The 27,197-nt window shown below is 41.9% G+C and overlaps 2 protein-coding genes across 2 annotated transcripts in view; one reads left to right on the forward strand and one right to left on the reverse strand.

Annotated features, from left to right (window-relative positions):
- Positions 1 to 13,509, reverse strand: part of LOC118968735 (stabilizer of axonemal microtubules 2-like) — a 37,304-nt gene extending 23,795 nt beyond the window's left edge. Inside the window, 3 exon segments of the mRNA XM_037000566.2 lie at positions 5,125 to 5,327; positions 10,176 to 10,355; positions 13,328 to 13,509. Of these exon segments, the coding sequence (XP_036856461.2) occupies positions 5,125 to 5,327; positions 10,176 to 10,355; positions 13,328 to 13,365 (421 nt within the window). The 5' untranslated portion in view covers positions 13,366 to 13,509.
- Positions 13,501 to 27,197, forward strand: part of KCNU1 (potassium calcium-activated channel subfamily U member 1) — a 265,469-nt gene continuing 251,772 nt past the window's right edge. Inside the window, exons 1-3 of the mRNA XM_073218915.1 lie at positions 13,501 to 13,632; positions 14,041 to 14,150; positions 22,147 to 22,231. The gene's annotated coding sequence lies outside the window, so the exon portion shown is untranslated. The remainder of the gene's footprint in view (positions 13,633 to 14,040; positions 14,151 to 22,146; positions 22,232 to 27,197) is intronic.

A 27,197-nucleotide genomic window follows, 5' to 3' on the forward strand; every position in this document is an offset into this window, starting at 1 on the left:
TCCAAAGTGGTGAATTTGCATTGGGGGGGGAGCAGCTGGAAGGCTATTTATCTCTGTAAGTGGCCTCCGTGCTCCCTACAGCCCAGGGGATTAGAGTACCCAGAGATCCCTGGATTCCCTACCTCTGGACTAAGTGTCCCGCCCTGCCCTTTTAAGACTTCCAAAAAGCACCCGCCAAAACAAAACAACTACCACAAAAAAAAAAAAATTGCTGCTCGTTTTTCTTTATTCTCCGGTGCCAGCCACGGGCACCTGCTCACTGGTCTTGCTGCCCTGTTTCCTTAGTATTGGGGTCCCTATCCCTTTAAGACTTCCAAAAAGCACTTGCCAAAACAAAACAACAACAAAAAAAAGATGGCCGCTCACTTTTCTTTTGTTCTCCAGCGCCGGCCTCCGATACCTGCTCACTGGTCTTGCTGCCCTGTTTCCCTAGTTTTGGGGTCCCTGTCCCTTTAAGACTTCCAAAAAGCACTTGCCACAACAAAACAACAACAACAACAAAAAAAAAAAAGGTGGCCACTCGCTTTTCTTTTGTTCTCCAGCTTTGGTCTCCGATAACCGCTCGCCGGTCTTGCTGCCCTGTTTCCCTAGTATTGGGGTCCCTGTCCCTTTAAGACTTCCAAAAAGCACTCACCACAACAAAACAACAACAACAACAACAACAAAAAGATGACTGCTCGCTTTTCTTTTGTCCTCCGGCGCTGGCCTCCGGTTCCCGCTCACCATTCTTGCTGCCCTGTTTCCCTTGGATGCAGGGTCCCGTGCATGCACTGTGTCTGTGCTCTGGTCCGGATGGCTGGGGCTGGGTGTTTAGCAGTCCTGGGCTCCTTCTCCCTCCCGCTCTGACTCCTCTACTCCTGCCAGGAGCTGGGGGAGGGGCACTCAGGATCCCCCAGGCCGGGGTTTGTATCTTACCCCCTTTGCGAGGTGCTGGGTTCTTGCATGTGTGGATGTGGTCTGGACGTTGTCCTGTGTCCTCTGGTCTTTTTTCTAGGAAGAGTTGTCTTTGTTATATTTTCATAGATATATATGGTTTTGGGAGGAGATTTCCACTGCTCTACTCACGCTGCCATCTTGGCTCCCAGCCAAGACCTAGTCCCTGAATCTTTGAGTTTTAAGTGCAATACTTGTTTCATTTATATTTAATGTGATCAGCCATCTAGTTGAGTTTAAGTTGACTATTATTTGTTTTTGATTGGTTCCATATGTTCTTTGTTCCCTTACCCCTTATTTCCTGCCTTCTTTTAGAGTAAAGAGGATACTTTTATTACTCCATTTTCTCCATTAATATTTAAATAATTCTCAGTATTTCTAGAATGAAAATGCATTTTTTACTTATTAGGAGATCTGTTTGGCCACGCTGAACTTAAATTCGTATTTTTACCATTTCTGGAACAATGGAAGAATCTTCTGTTAGTTTAGTTCCATTTATATCCTCCTGTCTTTTTGCTATTGTTATATTTTACTTCTATATTTGTATAAGAACACTGAATATAATTATTGTGACTTTATGAAGTCAATTCTTTTCCTTTTACCTGCACATTTGCCCTTTCTATGTTTTCATTCCTTATCACATTTCACATTTCTCCCTGGAATCATTTTCCTTTAACATGAAGAACTTCTTTAGTGCTTTTTGTAGTATTGTCTTCTACTAACAATTTTTTTTCCCTCAAAGCATCTTTATTTTGCCTCCTTTTTGGAGGATATTTTCACTGGATATAAAATTATGGGATTCACTGGGTTTGAAGTTTGAGGGTTTTTTTTCCCCTACAGCACCTTAAAGATGTCATTCCACTATCTTTTATCTTCCATAATTTCTGATGAAAAGTTAAGTATACTTCTAATTTTTCTTTTTGAAAAGAATCTGTAGTTTTTCTCTTACTACTTTCAGGTGTCTTTACTTTGACTTTAAAAGCTTGACAACAGTTGCCTAGGTGTGGTGGTCTTTGTTTACCTATTGGGGGTTTACTGAGTTTCCTGAATCTGTGGCCTTATTCTTCAATCAGTTTTGGAAATTTCTTGACCATTACCTCTTCAAATATTCCTGGTTCTTCATAGGTGTCATGTTTTACTATATCGTGGGTATCATGTATAAGAAAACCATGTAAACCAGAGCATTATTTTCAGTTGGGGACGTCTTGCTGTTTCCTGTTAGGCAGATAGGATTTGGGGCAGACCACCCTGATCCAACCAGGAACTGGGTTGCATTGGTGCTCAGGGGCACTGTTAGACATTGTCTTCCTCTAGTTGCAAGTGTCTCAAGGCCAGGAACTGTGTGTGTCTGTGGCAGAGTCCTCATTCTAGCGGGACTAGAGCACCTAAGCACCTCCTAAACAATTGCCAAGTAAGGCTATAGTATATTTCTGTGGGATCTTTCTGTGCCAGTCTCCTCACCCACCATGCCTCCTTAACACTCAGGAAACATCCCACAAGGAAAGCCAGCCGTGCATCTGGGGGACTTAACAGATACCAATTTGTCCTTAATAGATACCAACCAGCCCACACATCAGGTGCTTCACTGGTTTCCTTTCTCTCTGTCTCTCTGCTTATGCCAAGCCCAATCTTCACCCTAGGTCTGGACTTCAAATGCTCCCAGGGAAGTAAATACCTGGCCATCTCAGTTCCACTAGGAAGGACTCCTCCCTTTCTGGAATGTTAGTTCTTTGCTTCCGCAGCTGTCTGTTGTCATTAAAAATATTTAAAAAAAATTTTTAATGTACGTATGTTTAAAGATCTTGCAGTGGAAGTAATGGCTTTTGCCATGTATATTCTACCTAGTAGCAGTACTCAAAAAACTTTGTGGCTACAAGAAAAATGCTAAGTGCCTCAGTTTGGCAATCAAGGCTTCACAATCTGATCTCACATTTACAGAATTATACCCCAGTGTCTCAGATCCTGAAATCCTGTGTTCCCACCATGTTTATTTTTCTAGCTCTGTTTTTTTGCTCATTTCATCCTAGTTTTTAGGATGTCCTTCCTCTTTCTATATATGAACACTAGTCTCTAATATATTCCCAAGCTAGTCTAAAGTAATAATTTGTTCAGTCTAAATTTTTGAAGAACTAATTGTTCCATTAATTTTCTAGTGCATTATCCCCTTCTTGTGATACATTATTTATTTCCAGTATGGCTATTTAATTTTTCATGCTTTATTACTCCTTTTCTCAACTCAACTGTAAAGTTCCTAAATGTCAAGAGCCATGCTGAATGCAGACCTCTGTGTACCCTACAGTGCCTTGCACAGGGCACAGTAATCCCTAAAACATATTCATCAGGTCAAATCCTGACCTATTTTCAATAGCTATATTTTAATATGAATGAATTTCTAAACTGAGGCTGCTGGAGGCAGACACATGTCTAAGAGTCACCATTTTCATAGAACCATACCTTCAGAATCTAAATGTCCCCCTTCTTACCATCTTGCAGGTCTTTTCTTTATCATGTCCCTTTCTGCCTTCCTCTGTTCTTTAGTTCTAGTGAACAGTGAGAGAGTCTCCTCCCACTGTAATTTCTGTTCAGCTACAGACCTGTCCTTGAGTCGGCATGTACAAAACCTGCAGTATAATCTTCACATAGAACGATGAGGTACTGCCTTGGCCCTTAGCATTTGTTGTCTCAGGCCCTCCAGACCTGGAAACACAAGGATAACCTTTCCTTGCTAGGAAACATCAGGAGCAAGAAGGCCTGAGGGAATCCAGGAATCCTCTGTGTTGGATTGTTGGAGTGCAAGTGTGGGAATCCAGGGGAAACCCAGGTAATGAGAAGCCAGAACTAATGGTGTGTGTGTGGGTGTGTGTTACACGTAAATGGTCACAGCATCCGGGAGTATCAATATTACTGATAATTTTACATCTTGTAGGAAAAAAGTAAAAACTTTTCTATGATTATTTAAAAGACACAGGACAGTCATTTTCATCTATCTTTTATGTCAAATTATTATTCAATACATTATATCGTTTGCATACCAATAACATGTATCTTAACAATTACTATATGCTACATTGGGTTTTAACAATATGCTTGCTCACTATATGCATTATCTTAAAAATCTGTTCCTTGTGTAGTATCTTATATGCTCACAGCTTTAAACACCACAAAGAACATTCTTTCTTTATTATATTTTCTTATATATTTTACTTACCCACTTAACTGGAAGGATGACATCTGGAGAAAAAGTATGCATTCAGCTATTACCTATTTAAAGTACAAATAATTACTTTTATTGTAAAACTCACTCTTACAAGAGGGTTTTATGTTAGGACATACCTATTCAGCTATACTGTGTAACTAATGAAAAGGGTATGAGCCTAAACATGCAATTACATTATTAACAAAGAATAATACAGAAATAATGTGTACTAACAAGATGACCTGATTTTAAAAACAAAGACACCCATCCCCCAAAAGCAAAAGAGTATTTCAAAATCTGATTGTTTTTTGGAGAGAAACTAGTATCCATTATCCAGCCCCTTCCTCCTGAGTCAGTGGACAGCAGAGAGAGGGTAATCTCACCCTTCTCCCACGCTGGAAGTCCTAGAAGAACAGGTTCCCTACGTGGTGGTCCAACACCATCCATCACTGGGCAGATACGCCTACCTTATTCAGAGGTTCAGTACCAGGACCATTTGCTAAACAAATACAAGCTTTGTCCTCCACCCTAGCCTCTATCAGATGCTCCACCTGCTGACTCCCTGACTCTCTACCAGTTGGCTCATGACTGGAATGGTGAAGAGGGCTGCTATTTATCTGACCTTCTCCAAGACTCTAGTATGTTCAGTAGAGTTTCAGCTGATTCTGGGATGGAGGGACAGGAACAGCGGCAACTCTATGTGCCACAAGGTGACATAAAGCTCGCTCTCTGGCATCTTTGTTTTTATGTTTTGAGACAGAAAAAACTACTTAAGTGGCTGGATTCGGACAGGAATCCAGGTCTCCTAACTCTCAATCAGGCAAATGATCCTTTTTTCACTATGCAATGCTATTTTGACCAAAGAGAAAAACGTTTTTCCTAAGCCATGAGGGCTAAGTGGGGCAACACACCAAAATTATGATTTGATGTTAGATGCCAAAGCTGGAGGTGAGCTTCAGCTTTCTGGCTCCTTTAGTTTTGAAATGGCAAGTTACCTTTATAGGTTGGGACTGTGTCCAACTTTCCTTTTTTAACTGGTTGTCTCTCCAAAGGCCGGACTATTGCCACAGGCTGTACTTTATAAGAATTAAAATCCCGTTTGTAGGTAGTGCCAAGATCAATCTCACCCTGCTTTGGTTTATATTCTTCTGGAACATGGTGAGGCTGTTTGACTATTTCATAAGGACAACAATCTGACCTGAAATACATAAATTTGAAACATAGTCTCACAGGTTCTTTATTTCTAATTATTTCAATGGAATATTGAAATTTGTAAGGTCTTTAACTTGAAAAGTCTAAGAAGATATTAAAATGGTGATAGCTGATAAGCTACTGGAAAGAGGTAAGAATTCCTCTAGGTCCTATTCAGTGACCAAATTTCTAAAAAAAAAATGTTAAAAATCCTGGTTTCCAAAACATCATTATAATGGATCCTCAGTTAATTGGAACTTACATAAATAAAATCTTCAAGTAACTGAACTTTTTTCTAACCTGGAAGGAAATTGCAGGTGAAATGAATCTGAAAAAAATTTTTAAATATATCCTCTGGGTCTATTTGTCAAAACCCTTATTTATCCTATTTAAAGATTCTAGTAAAACTATTTGGGCATGCTCTCTTTTTACGGAAGTCATGCTGTCTTCCTGCTCATCATTAAATAATCAACTAAGTAAATAATTTATCTAAACTCTGGCCTTTAGACATAAATCACATGCATAGTATGGATATGAGTCTTATTCATCTTTGACTCCTGCAGAAGCCATTGGCAAGGGTGGAAGCCACATGGAAACGCAGCTGCCCCGGGCCTTACATGACCTGTGATGGAGATACTTCTGCAGACACAGAGGCTGGCTGGCGGGCTGCAGACCATACACTCAGGCCAATCAGACTGCCTGGGTCCAGGCCTGCTCTGTCATTCACTTGATGTGTGGCCTGGACAGCTTGGTTAACTTGTGTATGCCCCAGCTTCTTTATATATAAAATAGGACAATGACATTATCTACCTGCTAGGGTTGCTTTAAGGACTGACATATGCACTGGTGCACACGCACATACACGAGTGCTTGGTACACAGTAAGTACAGTAGCTACCACTGTTACTACTGTGAGTCTTCAAAACTGCTTTTCTTCTTGTAGACTCTATTGACTGTCACTTATGTTGTGATTTGCTTCAGCCTCCCTGTAGTAAACAGTATTTCTGTGTGTCCAAAGCTCCAACAGAATGAAACTCACTGAATGCCTTCTGGTCACAGCAGACTTCTTACCTATTGACCCTCCCTTTTCATCTACACCAACCCACTGCCGCCCCCTTCCAGCCCCCTGAACTTCTCCACTGCCGCTTGCAGGCTCACGGCGACCTCCATAGACTCTAGCCAGACATTTTTAGCCCTCGTCTTACCTGACGTCTCAAGCAGTAACTGCCATCACCACCCACCCCGTTCCCAGGAAGTTATTTTCCTGCCTCCCTGATCATTTCCTCTCAGACTTCTGGGCAGCCTCACCTCTACTCAGCTACCAAATGCTGGATTCGCTCAACACTTGGGCCAGCCTGCTGTCCTCTTCACATCTAGTGTCCAATCCTAAGGATGCCTCTACTCCTACAGCTTCTATTACTATCTGGAAATGACTCAGATTTGTATCTCCACTGACCTCCTTTCTGAGCTCCACACAGTATTTACAGTGGCTTCTTGGATACTCAATGTCATCTCAAAACTTAATGTGCCAAAGACAAACATCATCACACTCACAATACCCCCCACCCCCACTGTCGTAATAAATCTGGTCCTGTTTCTTGTTCCCTTTTAGTGAAAGGCATCACCATCCTTCAGCGTTACAATCAGGAACTCAGGACTCACCCTTCTACCCTGCCTTCCTCCTGTGTCCAGTCTATCACCAACTCCTTCAGTTTTGTCTCCTGCTATTTCTCAAATCTAACCACTTTCTTCTCTCATCACCGCTATAATATTCCAAGCTTTCATAGCAGCTCATTGAACTCCAGTCCCCTAGCCTCCTTTACCAGCACCCATTCATGTCCTTTCTCCAATTTTCTCACATTGAACCCAAAGTAATTCTTTCACATTTTCTTCTTTACCCCCCTTACGTTATCTCCCCAAAAAGACAAACAAGCCTTCAAGGGTTCTTACTACTTTAAGGATATAGAAAAAACTGAAAGTGGTCCAAAGGCTCTGCATGGCCTCCTTCACTGGCCTCTGTGCATGCTGATTTCCTCTTGCTCTCCCTTCTTTCCGTGCTCCTTCCCGCTATATGCCACTCTCCACCTGGGGTGCACTTCCTTAGCCACTTAATCCAGTTAATTGCTTCACATGCTTCCAGTTTTAGCTTATTCTTCTCATTTCCCTAATTAAGTCAAATCTCTTATTCCCATTCTTGAGTGACCTCGTGCCTATCCTTCATAGATATGTATCACTGTTGCAATTTTATACTGATTTTGAGTGTTTATGATCACCGCCTTCGCTGTGTCTGTTAAGCACAGAGATCATGTTTACACTGTATCCCAGATGCCCAGCACAGTGCCTGACACTTAACAAATGCTTAATTAACATGACTTAGTGGATGAATAGTAGAAATCACATACCTCTGCTTCTCAAGACATCTGAGTTGTTCTTTGCTCTCCCCAAAGCCAGCTAGAAGGGAATAGGCTAAAATGCAATCAAGGGGTGGAAAAATCAGGAAGAGGACAGAGAGAAGCTTAGAAATCTCAGTTTCTCTAGTTAGATTAGTTAAGTGTTAGAAAGCATACCTCCAAACACAAAGCAGGTTTTTATGGAGAAGCAGTAAAGGGCAAACACACTCTTCATCTGCTACATCCCCAAACATCTGACTTGTCCAGAATCACACTCAGGGCAGACTCCTGCCACTCCCAGTCTTTAACTGCACTCCAACTGCAAAGCTATGAGGGAGCAAGTCTGTACAAGTCCAGACGTCTGCTCTTTACAGATGTATTTTAGAAAAGGACGGGCTGACTTTATTCTTTGTACAGATGAGTCAGCTTTCTGCTGCCTAGTCAACAGTCAACCTGAGGGAATCAAGCAAGTTCCACACGCTTAGATACGCTTTTGGAAATACTGTTAGTTCCCCCAAATTCAAAGAAAAGATCCAGTGTTTTTCTAAAGGGAAAGATGATTTAAGAAATAGAAAACTTCAGTTTTATTGATATGTTTGGACCTTTGGGAGTTGGGGCCTTCCTTCCTTCCTTTTTGCTATTCAAGGCTACTTGAACCAGACAACTGAGGAGACCCAGAATTGAAAAACAATCGCCTTTTTAAACAAAGATGAGGCAGGTTAGACTGTCCTGATTTTAACACTTAGAACTAGTTAAATGCAAAATCTTTATTCAATAAATATGAATACTGTGAATTTTTTTTCAAATCTATATTTTGAATCATTAAGGCATCAAGGAAGAAAGAAGTTAAGGTGGAGAGAAAAGAGCAACCATGCCAATCTGCTCTAAACCAATTGTTAAATTTTTCCAGCTCATTTACTAAAATTATCTTACTGTTTTGTTTCGGGACTATCAGTCCCACAAGACAAACATGCAAAGCCCTTTGTTATGACCCATATCCTACCCAGGGAATCATCAGCAGTGCTGGTTCAACATGACGATCCTGGGATCCACTCCAGCATCTACTGACTGTCTTAGGGGGAGCCCTGGAATCTGCTCCAAGGGGAATTTCAGCCCTTGTAGGTGATTCTGAAGTCTGAGGACTAAGGAAAACTTTCCCATCAGTGGGGCAGCACGCACAGGACTGGAACCACCACGGCACTGTCACTGTGGGGCTGCCTGAGATGCCACCAAAGGCAGCACTGGGCTGAGGGTTGGAAGACTCCACCTTTACTGGGTAAGTATAACAAGCACTGAAATGAAGGGAAAATGGAACACTAACAACTGAGGTTGTTACAGGGTGTTTTTAAAACCCTAAATTATAGCAATCTGATGTATAAATTCCCTGAAAGCAGGAACCTTTATTCATTGATCTTTTTGTACTTAATGCCGAAGATTGTGCCTGGAATAAGGAGTGCATGTCAAGAGAATAATTAACTCACTGAATTGACAATGCTATAGAGATTTTAAAAACTAAGCTAAGTCCAGATGAAAAGTTTAGGATTAGGAGGACTTTGTCAATCACCCACTGAATAAAGATTAAGTGCCTTCTATGTGTTAGCAGGCATTGTACCAGGTTTCCAGAAGTAAAATGCTCAGGTAAGAACAGACATAGTTCCTGTTGCCATGGAATGCTAAAACTAGTCTAATGTTGAATGACAGAAAGATGCCTTGAGAGTTCACACAGGGGACTTTTACCTTGCCTGAAAACTGGGTGAGGCATCAGAGAAGGCTTTCAGAGTGTTAACAGAGTTGTAATCTATAGGTTGAATGGGTGCTAACTAGGGTGAGAGGGAGAAAAAACTCGAGGCAGGTGAAACAGCAATTTGGAAGGCTGGCAACCTGGTACTTACAAGAATGAAAAACGTCCTGTCAGATGTAGGCAGAAAAATGTGCAGAGGGGCACTACAGCAAAAATAATTAAGAGATGCAAGTAGGGGCTCAACCATGAAGGGACTGGGGTGAGGATCCGGGTGTATACTAAATACAGTGGAAAAGTGTTTGTAAGCAGGGAGGTGGTAAGATTGGATCTGCATTTTAAAAAGATCACCTTGGCAGCCTAAAGCATAGAAAACAGAGAAGAGATGCAAAATCTAGAGCAGATACAGACAGGACAGTTAGGAAGGTACTGCATTCCTCTGGGTCATGGTGATAGTGGAAAGCAGATAAATACAAAGAGATTTTAGGAGATTTAAAAAAATTAATAGAACTTATTTCTCTTTTTCCTTTTCACTTTTTGTTATTCTAACTTATTTCTCACCCCTCTGTTTTCCTCAACTTCTGACTCTAACTAGTTTCTTGCTTCTTGAATTGGTTCAGCTTAAACCAACTAAACAGTTCAACTTAGAGAGAGTTAAAAAAAACTTTATTAAGACCAGAAGAACTGAGAGGAAAAATAAGTAAAGACGACAGTTTCCCACTATATTCTTAAATGTTGTTACTCCTTCCATTCTCACATGGCATGCTTGCAGTTCTTGCTTGGGTTTAAGGCTCTGAGGTGGAAGAACATTGCCATACGTGGGATATTTTTCCAAATATTCAGTTGTGGGGCAAGACACACCAGAAGTTTTGTAAATCCTTGTGGTTCCATGTGGACAATGATGTCGCCTGTGCAAAGGTAAGTAAACTGAAACGTTATTTTCACCCTCAAAAACATTTTGCGATAATTGCATTTTAATCAGAGACCTTCAATAAACTCAGAATCTCTAAGTTAAGAGCAGTTTTACTACAAAACAAAAACAAAAAATCTGTTTATTCTGCCATGGTGTTTACGAAAACAATGAATAAATTATGGTATATCCTCATGTGGTAGAAACAGGTTTTGCTCTGACGACAATCCCTTTCAGGCAGGTTCCACATACAACTTAGGTTTACCCTATCAGATATACTCACATGAGACTTTGCCTCTGGGAGAGCTACCTAGGGAGTGAGGCACGGCACATGCATTTTGACTGCATAGAATGTGGTACAGTCACAGAGTCTGAAGTTAACAGTTGCTAGGCAGCATCCTCCTTTGCAAGCTGGCTTCCCAAGCTGGCAGCTTCCTGACCTGCAGTGATAAGTGGTTCTGGAGCCTACAGCTCTGCTGCACTTCCCTGATTAGGACAGAGGCAGTGGCTGCCTTGGTAACCCAGCTCTGTGGTGAGATTTTTGGGAATTCTTCCTGAAAGTTTATACTGAAAACTGTTTCTTCAGTTCTTCCAACAGTTCTGTAAGCTACATATACTTATTGGTAAATCCTTTTATGCCTAAACTAGCCAGAGTAGATTATACTGTCCATAACTATGAACCCTAACCAATACATCATATAAGCTGATAGCCTGCAGTGCTTAAAGAGCAAGGGGCTGAGCTTTATTCATCGCTATTGAAGATGGAGAGGTTGTAAACAGTTATAGAGTAGGTTGTAGAATAATAGGTATAGTATCCCTACCCCACCCCAAACCACCAATCTTTTTAAAAAATGTAGATGTAAAACAAGACTTAAAGAACTTTTCTTATCTGTGGGGAAAGGTTATGAGGGATTTTCACTATATTACAGTTTTTTACTTGCATTTTTATATTATGCCTCATGTATATTTCATAATCAGAAAAAGATAAAATTCTTAACAGAACAAAAAACCCAAGCAAGCAAACAAAAAATACTAAGATCCCAACAACCTTGAAATATAAGGTCAGTTTCTCAGATCTGGTGTTACTTGGGGGCCCCAGGCTATGCGGTAAGGACAAATACAAGCCCAGGTAACACTGGATCGGAAAATATGCCTATTTCTGTAGATGAATCAGAAGCAGCTAAGGTACCCGGACTCAGTGAACCCCCAGGAGGAACATAAAGAGAATCAGCTGCTTTACTTGGAGGGAGCTGGACAGCATGAGGAGCTGCAGTGCAGGGAAGAAAGAAGGGGTCGAGTCATAGGCTACCCAAGAAAACTCAAAGTCAGGGGCACTAGGTTCAGGAATAGCAGCTGAAAACAGAGGCTTTGAGCAAGTGCCAAGTGACTGTTATGAAGTCTCCATTTTTTTCTAGCACCCCAGCTTTGTTTTCCAATATAAAATAACTCCTTCAGTTTAACTCACATGATCAACGTAAATACACACTGCAGAGAAAAATGTTATGAGATACACAGTTGCCTTGACTGATACAGCCAAAGAAACAGACATTTGAAAAGATTTAGTTGCACCGTATGAAAGAAAAATTCAAACAGCAAGATGAAAAAGCCGAAGCTGGTCCTCTGAAGAGGTCCCTTAACAATCTTGATCCTCCTAGAGAGGGGCAATGTATAGAAATACTAATGAGTTTGTTTTCCTTTTCTCCCTCCTTTATTTGAAGCGGGTATTTCCTTATTGCAGGGCTTCTGGCAGGGCAGAGAAGGGAAGCTGGCAGCCTGAAGTCAACAGGATTTTCCTGTCTTTTCAAACAAACAAACAAACAATTCATGAAAGAGAGAAAATAAGGTGGCCCTCTGGAGATGAAAGATAGTTGTCTTTCGGAGCCCCAAAGAAACAGATGATCTCAGACTGAAAAAGAGGGAAGAGGGCAAGATTCCCCCAGAGAGAGGAAGGAGGGAAATGACGGTGGGGTGGGGTGGGGTGCCTTAGAAGAGTTGGGGAAATGCCGCACTTTATCAGTGTCCCAGGAGGTGGCCCGATCTCAAGAGCTGGCTGAGTGGACCCCGCAATAGTGGCCCCCAGCTTTGCCGGATTCTTACACCTCAAACAGACTTGAAAGCACCGCTCCTGAAGGAATCATGGGAACGGTTTCGGTGGGAAGCCCGGAGGGGAGCGGGCAGGTGGCCTTGGCAACTTCAGTTTTCCGAATCAACACATTGTGGAGGAAAGGGGCGCCTCCGACATAATGAAGATTGAACTTCCTGACGGCTGGATGGAAAATCAATTTAGGCTGGATATGAAGACTAGAAAAAAAAAATAATCCATTTTCTTCACATCAGAGTTTTCAGATTCCTCTCTCAAATGTTAATTTCTCTTTTAATCTACATCTAGTTATTAATTATAAGCGACGTTTATCATGAAACGGGGGTAAAATTGCTTCCCACCACGAAGTGGTTTTCCTCTGGAGGGGATTCCAATGCGCAGCGATGAACATATCCATGTTACTTATTTAGCAAATACTGATCGAATCCCCGGGCCAACAGCGCAGCTGAGGACGGAGACTGTTTACAAGGCTCGGGAAGTTGTCAGGCGGGGCTCCCGGAGCATGGCCGGGTTGCGGGGCGCAGAACCACCTTCCCCGCCAGTCAGACCCCGACGGAGCGCCGCCCGGCGGACGGGAAGACGGTCCGGCTGGGGTGGAAGCGCGCCTCACACGGCTGACGACTCGGGCAGCTGCTCTCGGTCTCCTGCTCCTCCCCTCCCTCCTCCTGACACGCTCCGGGCGCACTCTGCGGCCGGGCCAGAGCCACTCGCCAGCCCCGGCCGCCGGGCCCGACCGGCCGCGGGGCCGCACCTGGACTGCGAGTCTGCACCGCCGAGCCGCGCACCCGGGAGCGGGGCAGTCCCGCTGCACTCCTTGGCCTCCGGGGCCCCGCTCGGCCCCACGCCCCGCCGGCCGGGCCGCTGCTTACCGGCAGGTGCAGATCTCACACAGACACGGGCGGCTCATGCTCCCGGCGGCGGCTCTGCTCCGGGCGCCTCGGCACCGGCGGGATCCGCGTTTCCGCCGCGCGCGCCGTAGTCAGGGCAACCGCGGGGACGACGCGGCACCGCTTCCGGCGGCGTTCGAGGCGTGCGTGGGTCAGAGGTTGTGCGCCGGCAGGCCCCGCCCCTGCGCGCGGTCGTCGGTGAGGGGTGAGTGCGTCCCCCGCGGCGCGGGCGTGGGGCCGCTCCCGGTGCCCCGGGTCTCCGAGGAAGGGAGCGCGGGGGTGCGGAGGTGAAGGGAGTGTGGGGGGAGGTTTTCCCATTTCACGTGGAAAGGGCTGAGCGCTTGGGTGCACCTGCCCGGTTCACAGCTCGTGACCCCAGACCTCCCAGGCCTAGGCCGTGCACCTGCGGGGAGGCGGGCGGGAGGCGCCGCTGCCTCGCCACCTCTGGCCGGGAGACGGGTGCCCGGTCCCGGCCGACCCCGGAAGGACGAGCAGGCCCCTCAAGGACAGTCGTGAAGGGGCAGGTGCCAAGCGCTCCCAGTGGACTTGGGCCTGGTTGGTGCACGGCTTCCGTGAACGCCCGTGGGGCCCCTAGTTGAAGGGACTGAGGAGCCTTGTCAGCCCCCAGTAGTAAAAAAAAACTATACCTTGACCCTTAGCCTTTGTGCCATTTGTAACGCGTACCTAATGTTTAGTCCCAGGATACCAGTGACCATGGTGCTCAGTAGTTTGGATAAGACCATCCAGCTCCAGAAAAACACCGCTGACATCAGGAATATCTGTGTTTTGGCTCATGTTGACCATGGTAAGGACTTTTTTATGTGGCTTCTTTAAAGCAATTAAGTGGGGTGTGTCCACGTGTGTCAATGGAGTGGCGCTGTGGGCAGTCGGGGGTGTCGCTTGCTAAGAAGCAAGTTTTGGTTCCCTTTGAAAGTTTGATATCAGAAAAGCACACTGTGAAGCATTTGAAATGTGCACAGCTAGCTAGTGATCAGCATTACTCTATATAGTATGTCGTATTTGTTTTTTAAAGAACTGATTGAGTTTCTGTTAAACTATGAAGAGTTTTTGAAATGGCTTTGAACTATAAAAAGCCTGTAGTCTTGACATGATGTCCTGAGAACCTGTGTTACGTGATTCTGTTTAAGTCATTAGCTATTAGACATCTGATAAGTTCAGGATATTTTGATAGGTTCATCAGATAGTAGAGCTTGATGAATAGGGCACCAGCCTGGCTGTAGAAATTTGGGGTTGAGGCAACAGAAAATGAGACAGCCCAAAAGTAGACCATGAGGGTTGAGAAAACTGGAAGATTGGCAAGCTAGAAATAGGTTAAGAAAAGGCCTCCAACATAATCAGTATTGGAGATGACCCTTGAAGGGGGACTCAAGGTGGCAGGTGGTGACACACATTCCAAGTGGGAATTGTGTCATGCAAATACAGCGACAGGGGGAGAAGGAAATGTGTGTGACTGAAGCACAGGACATGGGAGGGGCAGGGATCGCTAGGCATGGTGTGCGTGACTCTGACACGTCACTAAGACACCATAGCATTGCTTCCTGCAAAACCGGTTCCTCCTTAGTTCAGGTAGCCACAGCAAAGCGATAGGCGTGGGTATGTGAAATAAAACCTGCTGACTTTCTGGAAGGTGAGTAGTAGTACATGAAAGTGAAGAGGCAGACCAGGCCATATCTCAGAGAACCCTTCCTGCCAGCTGGGCGCTGGGATAAAGGTTGAGTGCGTCAGCCCTGGAGGTAGACAACCTGAGTTCAAAACTCCATTTCAAGTTACTTTGCCATTTTGAGCCTCAGTATACAACATCTGTAAACTGGGATGAAAACAGCACCTACCTGTGTTACAGGATTTTGAGGATAGGGAGAGGCCCTTGGCAGATGAATGCACTATCATGAAGATGGCCGTTAACATTTACCATTAGGTAGCAGGGAGCCAGTGGGGGACAAAGTAAAACAATAATGTATCAGATAGGACATTAGAAACACTGGTCTGGTGGAATCGTTTAGGGTGGATTGAAAGGCAGCAAAGAGGTTAGGTGAAGATTGCCTTTGATGTAACAGCTGGAGAGGAGTGTGGGAACTGAAAGGAGAGGTAATGGGTCACCTTACAGGTGGGCTGAAAGGCTACTTTGAAAGTGAGTTGTGCATGCACATACAGTGACTGACCGGCCCCGTGAGTTTTTATAATTATGCTGAACACATTTTGAGGACATAGGGTTTGGCAAAAGTATTCCTTTAACTTTGTGAATTAAATCATGTGGCAAGGCAATGGCGTGTGTTTGTGTATAACTTAATTTTAAAAAGTAATTTAAAATTACATTTTAAGTTAACTCTTTAAAGTTATATTAAAATAGTACTATGCTAGAAAACCTGTGATTCATTTATTCATTCAACAAATATTCAGTGAGTATTTCTTGTATGCAAAGCATTAATCTGGTCCTAGGAATACAGCCACGAATAAAGCCACGTCCCTGCTTTTCTTTGCACTTACACCCTAGGGGACATATGCTTGCTGTACTTAGAATGAATTCTCCTCTCTACTCCATTGAGTAGCAGGAAAGTAAGGCTGTGGGACTATATGCTAACATGTAGTATTTACTGACAGACAGCACAGTATTACAAGTCCAGTGCTCCCACCCACTGACTGGTCTGTGGTGTTAACTCCTACACACAGAAGCCGTAGCTTTGCCAAAAACCCTAGAGTGCGATAGGGACTTGTCTTGAAGAAAAAACCCTCCTTTTGTTATTCAGGCCAGCTGCAGTAATTGTATATACACCTGCAGCATTCTTCAAAGTTACTTGTTTGTACCACTGGAAATCATGTGAACTTGATAAAGGTAACTGTAAATATGCACTTCAGTATACAAAGAATTTCCTTATCAAGTAAATTGCTAGGTTATTTTCCAGTACTAGGGGCACTCGTACTTACAGTGTAGCTGATGCCCTGCGCAGGCTTGCGTTAGCTTACTTGATAACGGTCCATTTCCCCAATGTCTTTGCTAAGTAAGTGTTTTCTCAAGACAGTTTAAGCGGCATTTGCCAGCTAAGGCCGTAAAGGGAGTGATGGCAGAAGACCATGTTCTATTGTTTTCTACATGTTTGCCCAGTATACTGTTGAGAGGCAAAAATGATTGCTGTGCTGTTCTTTGTCATTCTGAGCCATCAGGGGTTTAAGTTGATAAGCATGGTCACTGTTATGGATAGTGAATGATTGATAAAGAAAGTTACAGTTAACTTGATCAGGTTCTTAAGGGCAGATTTTAGTGACTGTAAGAGTTGTCGGATGTTCTATCTTTGATTGGCACAGTGGTTTGTCTCCTCACTTTAGAGTCTGTGCTTTTGGCTCTGTAAACTGTCTTGAATCTAAGAAGAAGTTCTGCACTTAAACAAGTTGCTTGACAACTTTTCAGGCGAGGCTGATGATGTGCACAGGGTTGGAGATCCAGATTCCGGCACTGTGGACTGATACTCTGCTCAGAAGTCTGTACCAGCTCCTTAAAATGCCCATTAATGTCTTGCTTCACTCAGTACTGATGAATAGGAAATCTTTAGTGAACCAGTTCTCATGTAAATTTGTAGATGTACCCCCTCCTATGCCTCCTTTAAAAAAAGAAACAGATTTAATTAATATTGTTATTTTAATAGGGAAAACTACTCTGGCTGACTGTCTTATATCTAGCAATGGAATCATCTCCAGCTACCTGGCAGGAAAGGATGTTACTGTATTTATAAATACTTAACTGTGTTTCAGTACTAGCTCTCTGCAATGTGGTAAACCATTTGCTGTGTTCTTAGAGGTCCAAAAGAAAGTATGAAGCATAGTCCACGCATCTATGAAGTTGCCAATCCATTCAGCAAGATGAAATACATGTTGAGAAAAAGTTATTTCAGTATTGCTTTACGTTAGTTTATAATAATATTTCATAAGTGAAAAAATGAGTTTTTGCACCAATTCAAGTGATAGGCAGGCTCTATTGTGGAAGATTTCACAGAGGGAGAGATTTTTCATGGGTGGATGGGTTGGGTGGTTTGAGAAGAAGGCAGAGAAACCATTCGGTGGGGGAAAATAACATGGATAAAGTGGATAAGGCCTGATGTGTGTGTTGTGCTTGATTTGAATGGAACATTTGCCTAGAGATGGCTGAGACAGAAAATGAACTGGTTGAGAGAATGTATCAGATTATATGAGACCTCGAAGGCTACTAGACTCAGTACCAAAGAAGGGCTTGCATCTTAGTGAAAATAGTGTTTTAGGAAATGAAATTAAAGACACTTTTGTTTTCTAGCTGTGAGCGGAAAGGACTTAGAATAACTTAGTTGTAGCAGAAAAATGGAGATGTCCTTCCCCTTAATGAATTTGGGATATAATGATCAGGATTTATCAGGTGACTGGAAATAAAGAGAGGAGGAGGTGGAGAAGCAAAACTGAATTAGAAAAAAAAGCAGAGCTGGGAGACTGAAGGGCGGATTGTGCACGTGAAGCAGGTTGTGTGGGAACTGGCCAGAGGTGCTCTCCAGAGGAGGCCGAGAAAAACAAGGCTGTGAAATAATGAAGTGCTTGTATTTTTCCACTTGAGGAGTTAGAAAAATACAAGGAATTGAAAAACAAACAAACATAAGTTAATCAAGTAGAAAACAAACATTTTACAGGAAAGATCCATGAAGCCAAAATTTGGTCTTAGAAAATATTAATATAATTAATAAGTATGATGCAGTAATGGTGCAGATATGTCATTATACATTAAAAGAGTGAACCCTAATGTAAATTATGAACTTTAAAAATGAATAATAATGTATCATTGTTGGTTCATTAATTGTAACGTACCACAATCCACACTAATACAAGATGTAAATCATGGGAAATTGTGTGTGTGTGCACACTCACACCAGGGAGGAGAGGATATTTGGGAACTTATGTATGTTCCAGTCAGCTTTTCTGTAAACTTAAGATTGCGCCAAAAAGATAGTCTGTTAATTTAAAAAAATTATTAGCAATTTAGACAATTTATGATTATCTTATAATTGCAAGTAATGTCTAGCAAAATTAACCAAGAAGAAAAGAAGGGAGGAAGAAATAAGTGACAGTAAGGAAAGAAAAATGCTACAGAGATTAAAAACGTAATAATGGGACTAATGAACAACTTAATGGCAATAAGCTTAAAAATGAGAAATGAAAGAATGTCTAGAAAACCATAACTTTGCAAAACAGTCAGGATTTGAATAAATCTGCAGTCATTAAGGAAAATGAGTTGGTTGGCAAAAATCTTTCCACCAGTAAAAAATCCAAATGGTTTAACTGTCTATTTCTACCAACATCCAAGGAACAAATCATTTCAGTCCTTCTTGAACCATTCCCAAGAATTTGGGGGATGGGGAAGGGAATAGGCCACAAATCACAAAAACAGCCTAACCATGATTCCAGATTCTGTTAGGGATAATACAAGACAGGAAAACTACATGACTACCTTAGGATCATAGATATAACAATTAAAATTACTTACAAACCAAATCTGGAATTGTATAAAAAACTAGTTATTCATAACCAGTGTTTATCCCAAATAATTCAAAATTGGTTTGACATGTAATTTCCATATATTAACTCATTAAAGGAAGTCAGTCATCATTTCAGTCAATATAAAAGATATTCAGCAAGATTAAACATCCTTTATAATAAAATCTCTTAGCAAAGTAGGTTTAGAACAGAATTCCCATCATCTGATGTGGAGTATTTACCAAAAAAACCTATAGTGAAGATTGAGCTTAGTGATGAAGTGGTGAAACTTTTCCATTTTTATTCAGGAAAAAGGCAAGAGCAGCTGTCACGCCCTTCCCATTGTCTCGTAGCTTCTGTTTCACATTGCAGGGAAGCTCTAGCTGCTGAAGAAAAAAAGACAAGAAAAAGTAAAATAAGAGTTTTGGAAAGGAAGAAACAGCTCCATTATTAATAAATGATATGACTAGAAAATTCAGAGTACACAAATTGCTAGGATATTAATAAGAATTTAGCAGGTTTCAGGATACACAAATCATTGAAGAGAGAATTTGTACATGAGCAATAAGTGGAAAATTTAATTTAAAAAATACCACTTACATAGCATAAAAAATATACCTGCGACATGTTGGAGAAAACTTAAGTAAATGGAGAGATATCCATGTGCATGGATCAGCAGACTCAGTATTTTAAAAATGACATTTTTCGTGTTAATCAGAATTGACAGTTCCAGTAAAAATTCCAACCAGTTTTTTATTTGAACTTGATATGCAGATTCTAAAGTCCATATAGAAGGACAAAGGGTCAGTAATAGCTAAGACATGTCTAAAGAAACATGTTTCACATTGCAGGGAAGGAATACATCTTGCAGGTGGAATACATCTTACCAGCCAGCAGGACAGTCTGTTGTAACTAGCGGTTTACAGTCAGCTGAGGTATAAAACGGACCAGGGGTCCCTGATAGCAGCCTAGAAACAGAGCTAGTTAATCACAGAGCTGGCGGGAAAAGATGAACCTCTCAACACATGGTCCTCAGACAATTGGTCATCCTTATGGGGAAAAAAAAGAAAATTGCACCTCTCCTTAACACACCCAAAAATCATTTGTATATAGTTAAAATACTTATATGTGAAATGCAAGACTATAAGATGTTTAGAAAATAATGAAATATAATACTTTTATGACCTTGAAGGAAGATTTCTTATATAAGACCAAAAAAAGTACATACCATTATGTAAAAATTTGATTAACTCATCTACACTAAAACTAAGAATATCTTTTATCAGAAGATGCCATAAAGTGAAAAGACAAGCCTGGTAACTGGGGGAAGAATATTAATAGTACATGTAATTGACAAAGCTCTAGTATTCAGAGACCTAAGGAACTCCTATGCCAGACAAAATAAGCCTTTAATACAACAAATAAAGAGATGGACAAAAATCTTGAAAAAGAAACTCACAGAAGAGGAATGCCAAGAAACTATTGTAATAAGCTATTATAAAAGGATACCCAATAATGATTGGAGAAATGGAATTAAAACCACAAAACATGATTTTAAAAAAACCCAACAATATTAAGTGTTGCAGAGGTGGAACGACAGAAGCACCATCCCAGTGGTCCGAGTGTGGAACAGGCCAATAGGAAACAATTTGGAAACACCCAATAAAGTTGAAGAAGTGCACATATAACTCAGGCACCCCACTTCAGGCAGTGTGCCGGGAGAGTAACACGCTGCTGTTTACACCAGCTAGGTTTTAAGTTACAGAAAGCTGGAGAAAACTGGAGTCGGTCGGCCTGGCCTCACTAACAGTGGAGTCTAAGGCGTGGTGGGTGTGTGTACTGGAATCCTAGGAATGAAAACTAGTGAGTTACAACTATGTCCATCAATACAGGAGAATCTCAGGACTATTGAACCAAGTGATGGAGCATCTGTGTAGTATGTTTCCATTTGTATAAGGCCTAACACTTGTAACTCTGACTGATGTATTGCTTAGTGATACACTCATTTTTAAAAACTTATAAAGAAAACAAGTTAATGAACAAGATGAAATTCAGGATAATGGTTACTCCTGAGCCAGGGACACATGGCCCTTCAAGAGTAATAGGAACCTTTTATTTTCTTTCTTAAATAGGAGCGTGTGTACCAAGGTGTTCATGGTGTTGTTGCTCTTTATGCCGTAAACATGTTTTGTCTCAACTGAGTGCTTAAAAACATGCCCATATAGAAGAACAACAAGGGTCTGAGACTTCTTAGAGAAAGGCCTGTCTGAGAGGGGAGGGAAGTGGCACCGGGATCTAAGGAGGGAGCGGAGGAGCTGGCTCCTGGCTCCTGGAAGCCTTGCATGCCTGCATGTGACCGCAGGTGTACCCTCAGCTCATGGGGTGCGTCTGCCCCTTGCCGCACCGAAATCAGGAAGTGAGGATTGAGAAGTATGACTGTGTTCGGCTAGACATCACTGGTAGCTTAGGAATTGGGGTTTGCCAGAGCTGTAGGAACAGAAGCCTTTCTGAAAATTAAGGAATCGATGTGGAATGAATATATGTGGCAATCTCACATCACTAAGTTATTCTCAGTTTCTTTTGAGTGAAAGAAATGAGTAAATGTGAAGGTTAAGAATTTTTCAGAAGTTTGACGGTGGAAAGAAATGAGGCAGGGCAGGGAAGAGATGATTCTGAAGAAGGAGGAGGAGGTCAGTGAGGGGTTTAGCAGGGGCTGGTTCTACAGGTGGGCACGAAGCTGCCCAGTGCGGACCCGCCGCAGAGCCTGCGGAGCAGGGGTGGGCCCTGGTTTCGTAGGGTAAGTGCTCTATGAGAGCCATCAGCCAAATGGTGATGTTAAATGCATCTTCTGTACTTTTCTTTTTTAAAAACGTGAGTTTAAAATTTGCTACTTGGGGAAAAGGAACAGAGGCTCCTCATGCCACTGGAGACCTTCTTCACCCCCTGCCTGACCTGTCCAGCAGCTGTGCGTAGGGAGAGGATGGCTGTTCTTGCACGGAAGAGATTCCTCCACTGCCGCCTCCTAGGTGTTCCTCATGGGCTATTGGGCATCCCTGTGAAACTTGAAGGAGAGCTCTGGGGAGAGTGTGAGGCATTGGGTGCATTTGGAAAGTGATGACTTCTTTCAGATGGTCTTGTATTCACCGCACAGCTTCCCTTCTCCAGCCCCTCTGCCCAAAACACAATGCAAAAAGCTTTTTAGCTTAAAATGTGAGTACTTAAAGCAAAGTCCACACCTGTCCATTTTAATGTTGAATTCCTTGGGAAATAAGCGTGCGCTTGTTGCATTTTTGCAGCTAAGATACATGGACAGCAGAGAAAATGAACAGATACGAGGGATCACTGTGAAATCCAGTGCCATTTCCCTGCACTATACCAACGGTGAGTCAGTGGACGTTTTAGAGAAAAACAGTACTGTATCTTCCATAGCCTCTCTCACTCCCTGAATTAATTGCATGCCTCAGTTTCTTTACTTTGTATCCATGAATTTCGTTCTGGCCTCCAAGTGCTCTACTGTCAGTCAGGCTGTCCAGGCTCAGATGCGGATGGGGGCCTCTGTCTGGCTCGCCGTACAGGAGCGGCAGTCCCACTGCCCACATCCACCCCGGAGATTCAGAGGAAGGTCAGGACTCCCGGGAGCCTGTGAGCGCAGCCCGTGTGTCCCAGTTCCTGGCCGCGTCTTCCTGGTCTGTGACTTGTATTGAATTTAGAGTCTTGTTTACCTAAGTGTGGGCTGCATGGTCCCTACAGCTTGTTTCCCCAAATCAGGTTGTCATTTTGACAGTAACACCTCTAGAAATTTATCTGACAGGAATAGTTCAGTCAGAATGTGAGATACACATTCATTGATAATTCACCGAAAAGTTTGTATTAGTGGAAAAGCAAATGCCAACCTTAATGTCTTGTTTTTGAAAATAGTTAAGTAAACATATATCCATGCTGTGAAGTGCAATGCAGCTGTTCAAACTCTTTGCTCTATATGTAATATAGAGAAAATATGTGAAGAGACAAAAACCCAGGTGCAAAATAAATACTTGTAAGATATGAATGTGTTTAGGTTATAAAAATATGTATGTAGATAAAGATGTCTGGAAAGTTACATACCAAGATCTTAAGATTAGCTATCTGCAGGAAGTGGATTATGTGAAATGTACATTTTTTTTAAAATTATTTTTTATTGAAGGGTAGTTGACACACAGTGTTACATTAGTTTCAGGTGTACAACACAGTGATTCAACATTTATATACATGATAATTCTAGCTACCAGCTATCACCATACAAAGTTGTTACAATATTTTTTTTTAATTAAAAATTAAAAATTTATTTTCAATGTGGTAAAACATATATAATATAAAATTTCCCTTTTTTTTTTTGATTTTTTTTTTTTTTGAGAGGGCATCTCTCATATTTATTGATCAAATGGTTGTTAACAACAATAAAATTCAGTATAGGGGGGTCAATGCTCAATGTACAATCATTAATCCATCTCAAGCCTAATTCTCGTCAGTCTCCAATCTTCTGAAGCGTAACGAACAAGTTCTTACATGGTGAACGAATTCTTACGTAGTGAATAAATTCTTACATGGTGAACAGTACAAGGGCATTCATCACAGAAACTTTCGGTTTTAATCACGCATTATGACCCATAAACAATCAGGTCAAATATGAATATTCATTTGATTTTTGTACTTGATTTATATGTTGATCCCACATTTCTCCCTCTATTATTATTATTATTTTTATTTTTAATAAAATGCTGAAGTGGTAGGTAGATGCAAGACAAAGGTAGAAAACATAGTTTAGTGCTGTAAGAGGGCAAATGTAGATGATCAGATGATCAGGTGTGTGCCTATGGACTAAGTATTAATCCAGGCTAGACAAGGGCAGCAAGACATCCACGGATGCAGAAGATTTCTCTCAAAGCAGGGGGGGTGAGGTTCTGAGCCTCACCTCTGTTGATCCCCAAATTCTCACCTGATGGCCCCCATGCGACTGTGCCTGTCTTAGGTTGTTCCTCCCTTGAGGAATCTTACCCGTCTCTGGCTAACCAGCCATCTTCTGGGGCCATACAGGGAAATGTAAAGTTGGTAAGTGAGAGAGAAGCCATATTGTTTGAAAAGGTTAGTTTTTTACTTCATTGCAGATTTATGCCCTGTGGCTTCTATGCCCAGCACTTGTCTCGAGGTATCTTTACCACCTGGAGGAATTATCATACTCGGTAAATTCGATATGAGGCACGAATTCTATTTAAGGGTTGTAATTAGGAAGGAAAAAGAAAAGCTATAGAGGTAGCATATGGAAGGAAACATGGGAGGATTGATTATTTCTTTGACATATCTTCTTGTAGAGTACCTTAAGTATGTATAGGTTTTAAACTACTAACTAATTTGCACACACATATTAACATAATAGGAATACGGTGACATAAACAAAGCAAATCTATAATTACCATCCATCTCCAGTGAAGCCAAAAAAACCATTTAGGCACCCTAGGCATTTGCGAAAATTTATCTATGATATGATGGATATTGTCCAACTGTACTTGAACAATCAGACAAATTAAAGCAGCCCATTTCTGGGATCTGTTCACATCCCATATGTTCTTTTAACCGTAGATAGTCTATAGTCATGAGATTTTGGAGTGCTACAACTTGCACCCCTCCCAACTCCTGGTTGAGTTCCAACAGTACAGATCCGGTCAAATTCGTTGTCTCACTGTATGCACATGCCAGCCTAGACATCTCCCTCCTCATTCCTATGGCAAGTCCAGGAGACGGTGGGCTGGATGCAGCCACAACTGCAGCATCGTCCGGATCCCTGTGGAGGCTTTTTGATAATCATCCCCCTGGCACAAGTCCTCCAGAGAGTGCTGATGCCGGAAGCTCCTCCTCATATCGTATCTTAGTTCATTTTCTGGGTATCCAAGCTAGGCCTTGATCTTCTGCATAGAAACAAACAGACCCTTTGCCCACACTTTGACATGCCCTCTATACCACTGTGCAGAACTCATTGGAGGTCAGCACACAGTAACTGCTTTTTTTTTTTTTTTTATTTTTTATTAAGAGAAAGGAATATTATCAGAAAACAGTACCTCCATAGCCGATCATCTGACACCCTTTAAGTGATCAACATTAAGGATATTTAAAGCATGCGTTGATCTTTGATTTACCAATAGTTTTATCCTGTTAAGGAGTAATCCCCTTTTCTTTCTTTCTTTCTTTCTTTCTTTTTTTTTTTTTTTAATTTTTAATCTACACTTACATGAAGAATACTATGTTTACTATGCTCTCCCCTATATCAGGTCCCCCCTAACAACCACATTACGGTTACTGTCCATCAGCTTAGCAAAATGTTGTAGAGTCACTACTTGTCCTCTCTGTGTTGTGCAGCCCACCCTCCCCTTTCTCCCTCCCCCCCATGCATGCTAATCTTAATACCCACCTTCTTCTTCCCCCCCCTTATCCCTCCCTGCCCACCCATCCTCCCCAGGTCCTTTCCCTTTGGTACCTGTTAGTCCATTTTTGGGTTCTGTAATTCCGCTGCTGTTTTGTTCTTTCAGTTTTTCCTTTGTTCCTATACTCCTCAGATGAGTGAAACCATTTGGTATTTCTCTTTCTCCGCTTGGCTTATTTCACTGAGCATAATACTCTCCAGCTCCATCCATGTTGCTGCAAATGGTTGGATTTTTCCACTTCTTATGGCTGAGTAGTATTCCATTGTGTATATGTACCACATCTTCTTTATCCATTCATCTACCGATGGACATTTAGGTTGCTTCCAATTCTTGGCTATTGTAAATAGTGCTGTGATAAACATAGGAGTGCATCTGTCTTTCTCAAACTTGATTGCTGCGTTCTTAGGGTAAATTCCTAGGAGTGGGATTCCTGGGTCAAATGGTAGGTCTGTTTTGAGCATTTTGATGAACCTCCATACTGCTTTCCACAATGGTTGAACTAATTTACATTCCCACCAGCAGTGTAGGAGGGTTCCCCTTTCTCCACAGCCTCGCCAACATTTGTTGTTGTTTGTCTTTTGGATGGCAGCTATCCTTACTGGTGTGAGGTGATACCTCATTGTGGTTTTAATTTGCATTTCTCTGATAATTAGCGATGTGGAGCATCTTTTCATGTGTCTGTTGGCCATCTGTATTTCTTTTTTAGAGAACTGTCTGTTCAGTTCCTCTGCCCATTTTTTAATTGGGTTATTTGTTTTTTGTTTGTTGAGGTGTGTGAGCTCTTTATATATTCTGGACGTCAAGCCTTTATCGGATCTGTCATTTTCAAATATATTCTCCCATACTGTAGGGTTCCTTTTTGTTCTATTGATGGTGTCTTTCGCTGTACAGAAGCTTTTCAGCTTAATGTAGTCCCACTTGCTCATTTTTGCTGTTGTTTTCCTTGCCCAGGGAGATATGTTCAAGAAGAGGTCACTCATGTTTATGTCTAAGAGGTTTTTGCCTATGTTTTTTTCCACGAGTTTAATGGTTTCATGACTTACATTCAGGTCTTTGATCCATTTTGAATTTACCTTTGTATATGGGGTTAGACAATGGTCCAGTTTCATTCTCCTACATGTAGCTGTCCAGTTTTGCCAGCACCATCTGTTGAAGAGACTGTCATTTTGCCATTGTATGTCCATGGCTCCTTTATCAAATATTAATTGACCATATATGTTTGGGTTAATTTCTGGAGTCTCTAATCTGTTCCACTGGTCTGTGGCTCTGTTCTTGTGCCAGTACCAAATTGTCTTGATTACTATGGCTTTGTAGTAGAGCTTGAAGTTGGGGAGTGAGATCCCCCCTACTTTATTCTTCTTTTTCAGGATTGCTTTGGCTATTCGGGGTCTTTGGTGTTTCCAGATGAATTTTTGAATTATTTGTTCCAATTCATTGAAGAATGTTGCTGGTAATTTGAGAGGGATTGCATCAAATCTGTGTATTGCTTTGGGCAGGATGGCCATTTTGACGATATTAATTCTTCCTAGCCATGAGCAGGGGATGAGTTTCCATTTGTTAGTGTCCCCTTTAATTTCTCTTAAGAGTGACTTGTAGTTTTCAGAGTATAAGTCTTTCACTTCTTTGGTTAGGTTTATTCCTAGGTATTTTATTCTTGTTGATGCAATTGTGAATGGATTGTTTTCCTGATTTCTCTTTCTATTGGTTCATTGTTAGTGTATAGGAAAGCTACAGATTTCTGTGTGTTAATTTTGTATCCTGCAACTTTGCTGTATTCCGATATCAGTTCTAGTAGTTTTGGAGTGGAGTCTTTACGGTTTTTTATGTACAGTATCATATCATCTGCAAATAGTGACAGTTTAACTTCTTCTTTACCAATCTGGATTCCTTGT

Source organism: Manis javanica, chromosome 12, assembly GCF_040802235.1.
Source record: "Manis javanica isolate MJ-LG chromosome 12, MJ_LKY, whole genome shotgun sequence".
In the NCBI taxonomy this organism is placed as follows: domain Eukaryota; kingdom Metazoa; phylum Chordata; class Mammalia; order Pholidota; family Manidae; genus Manis; species Manis javanica.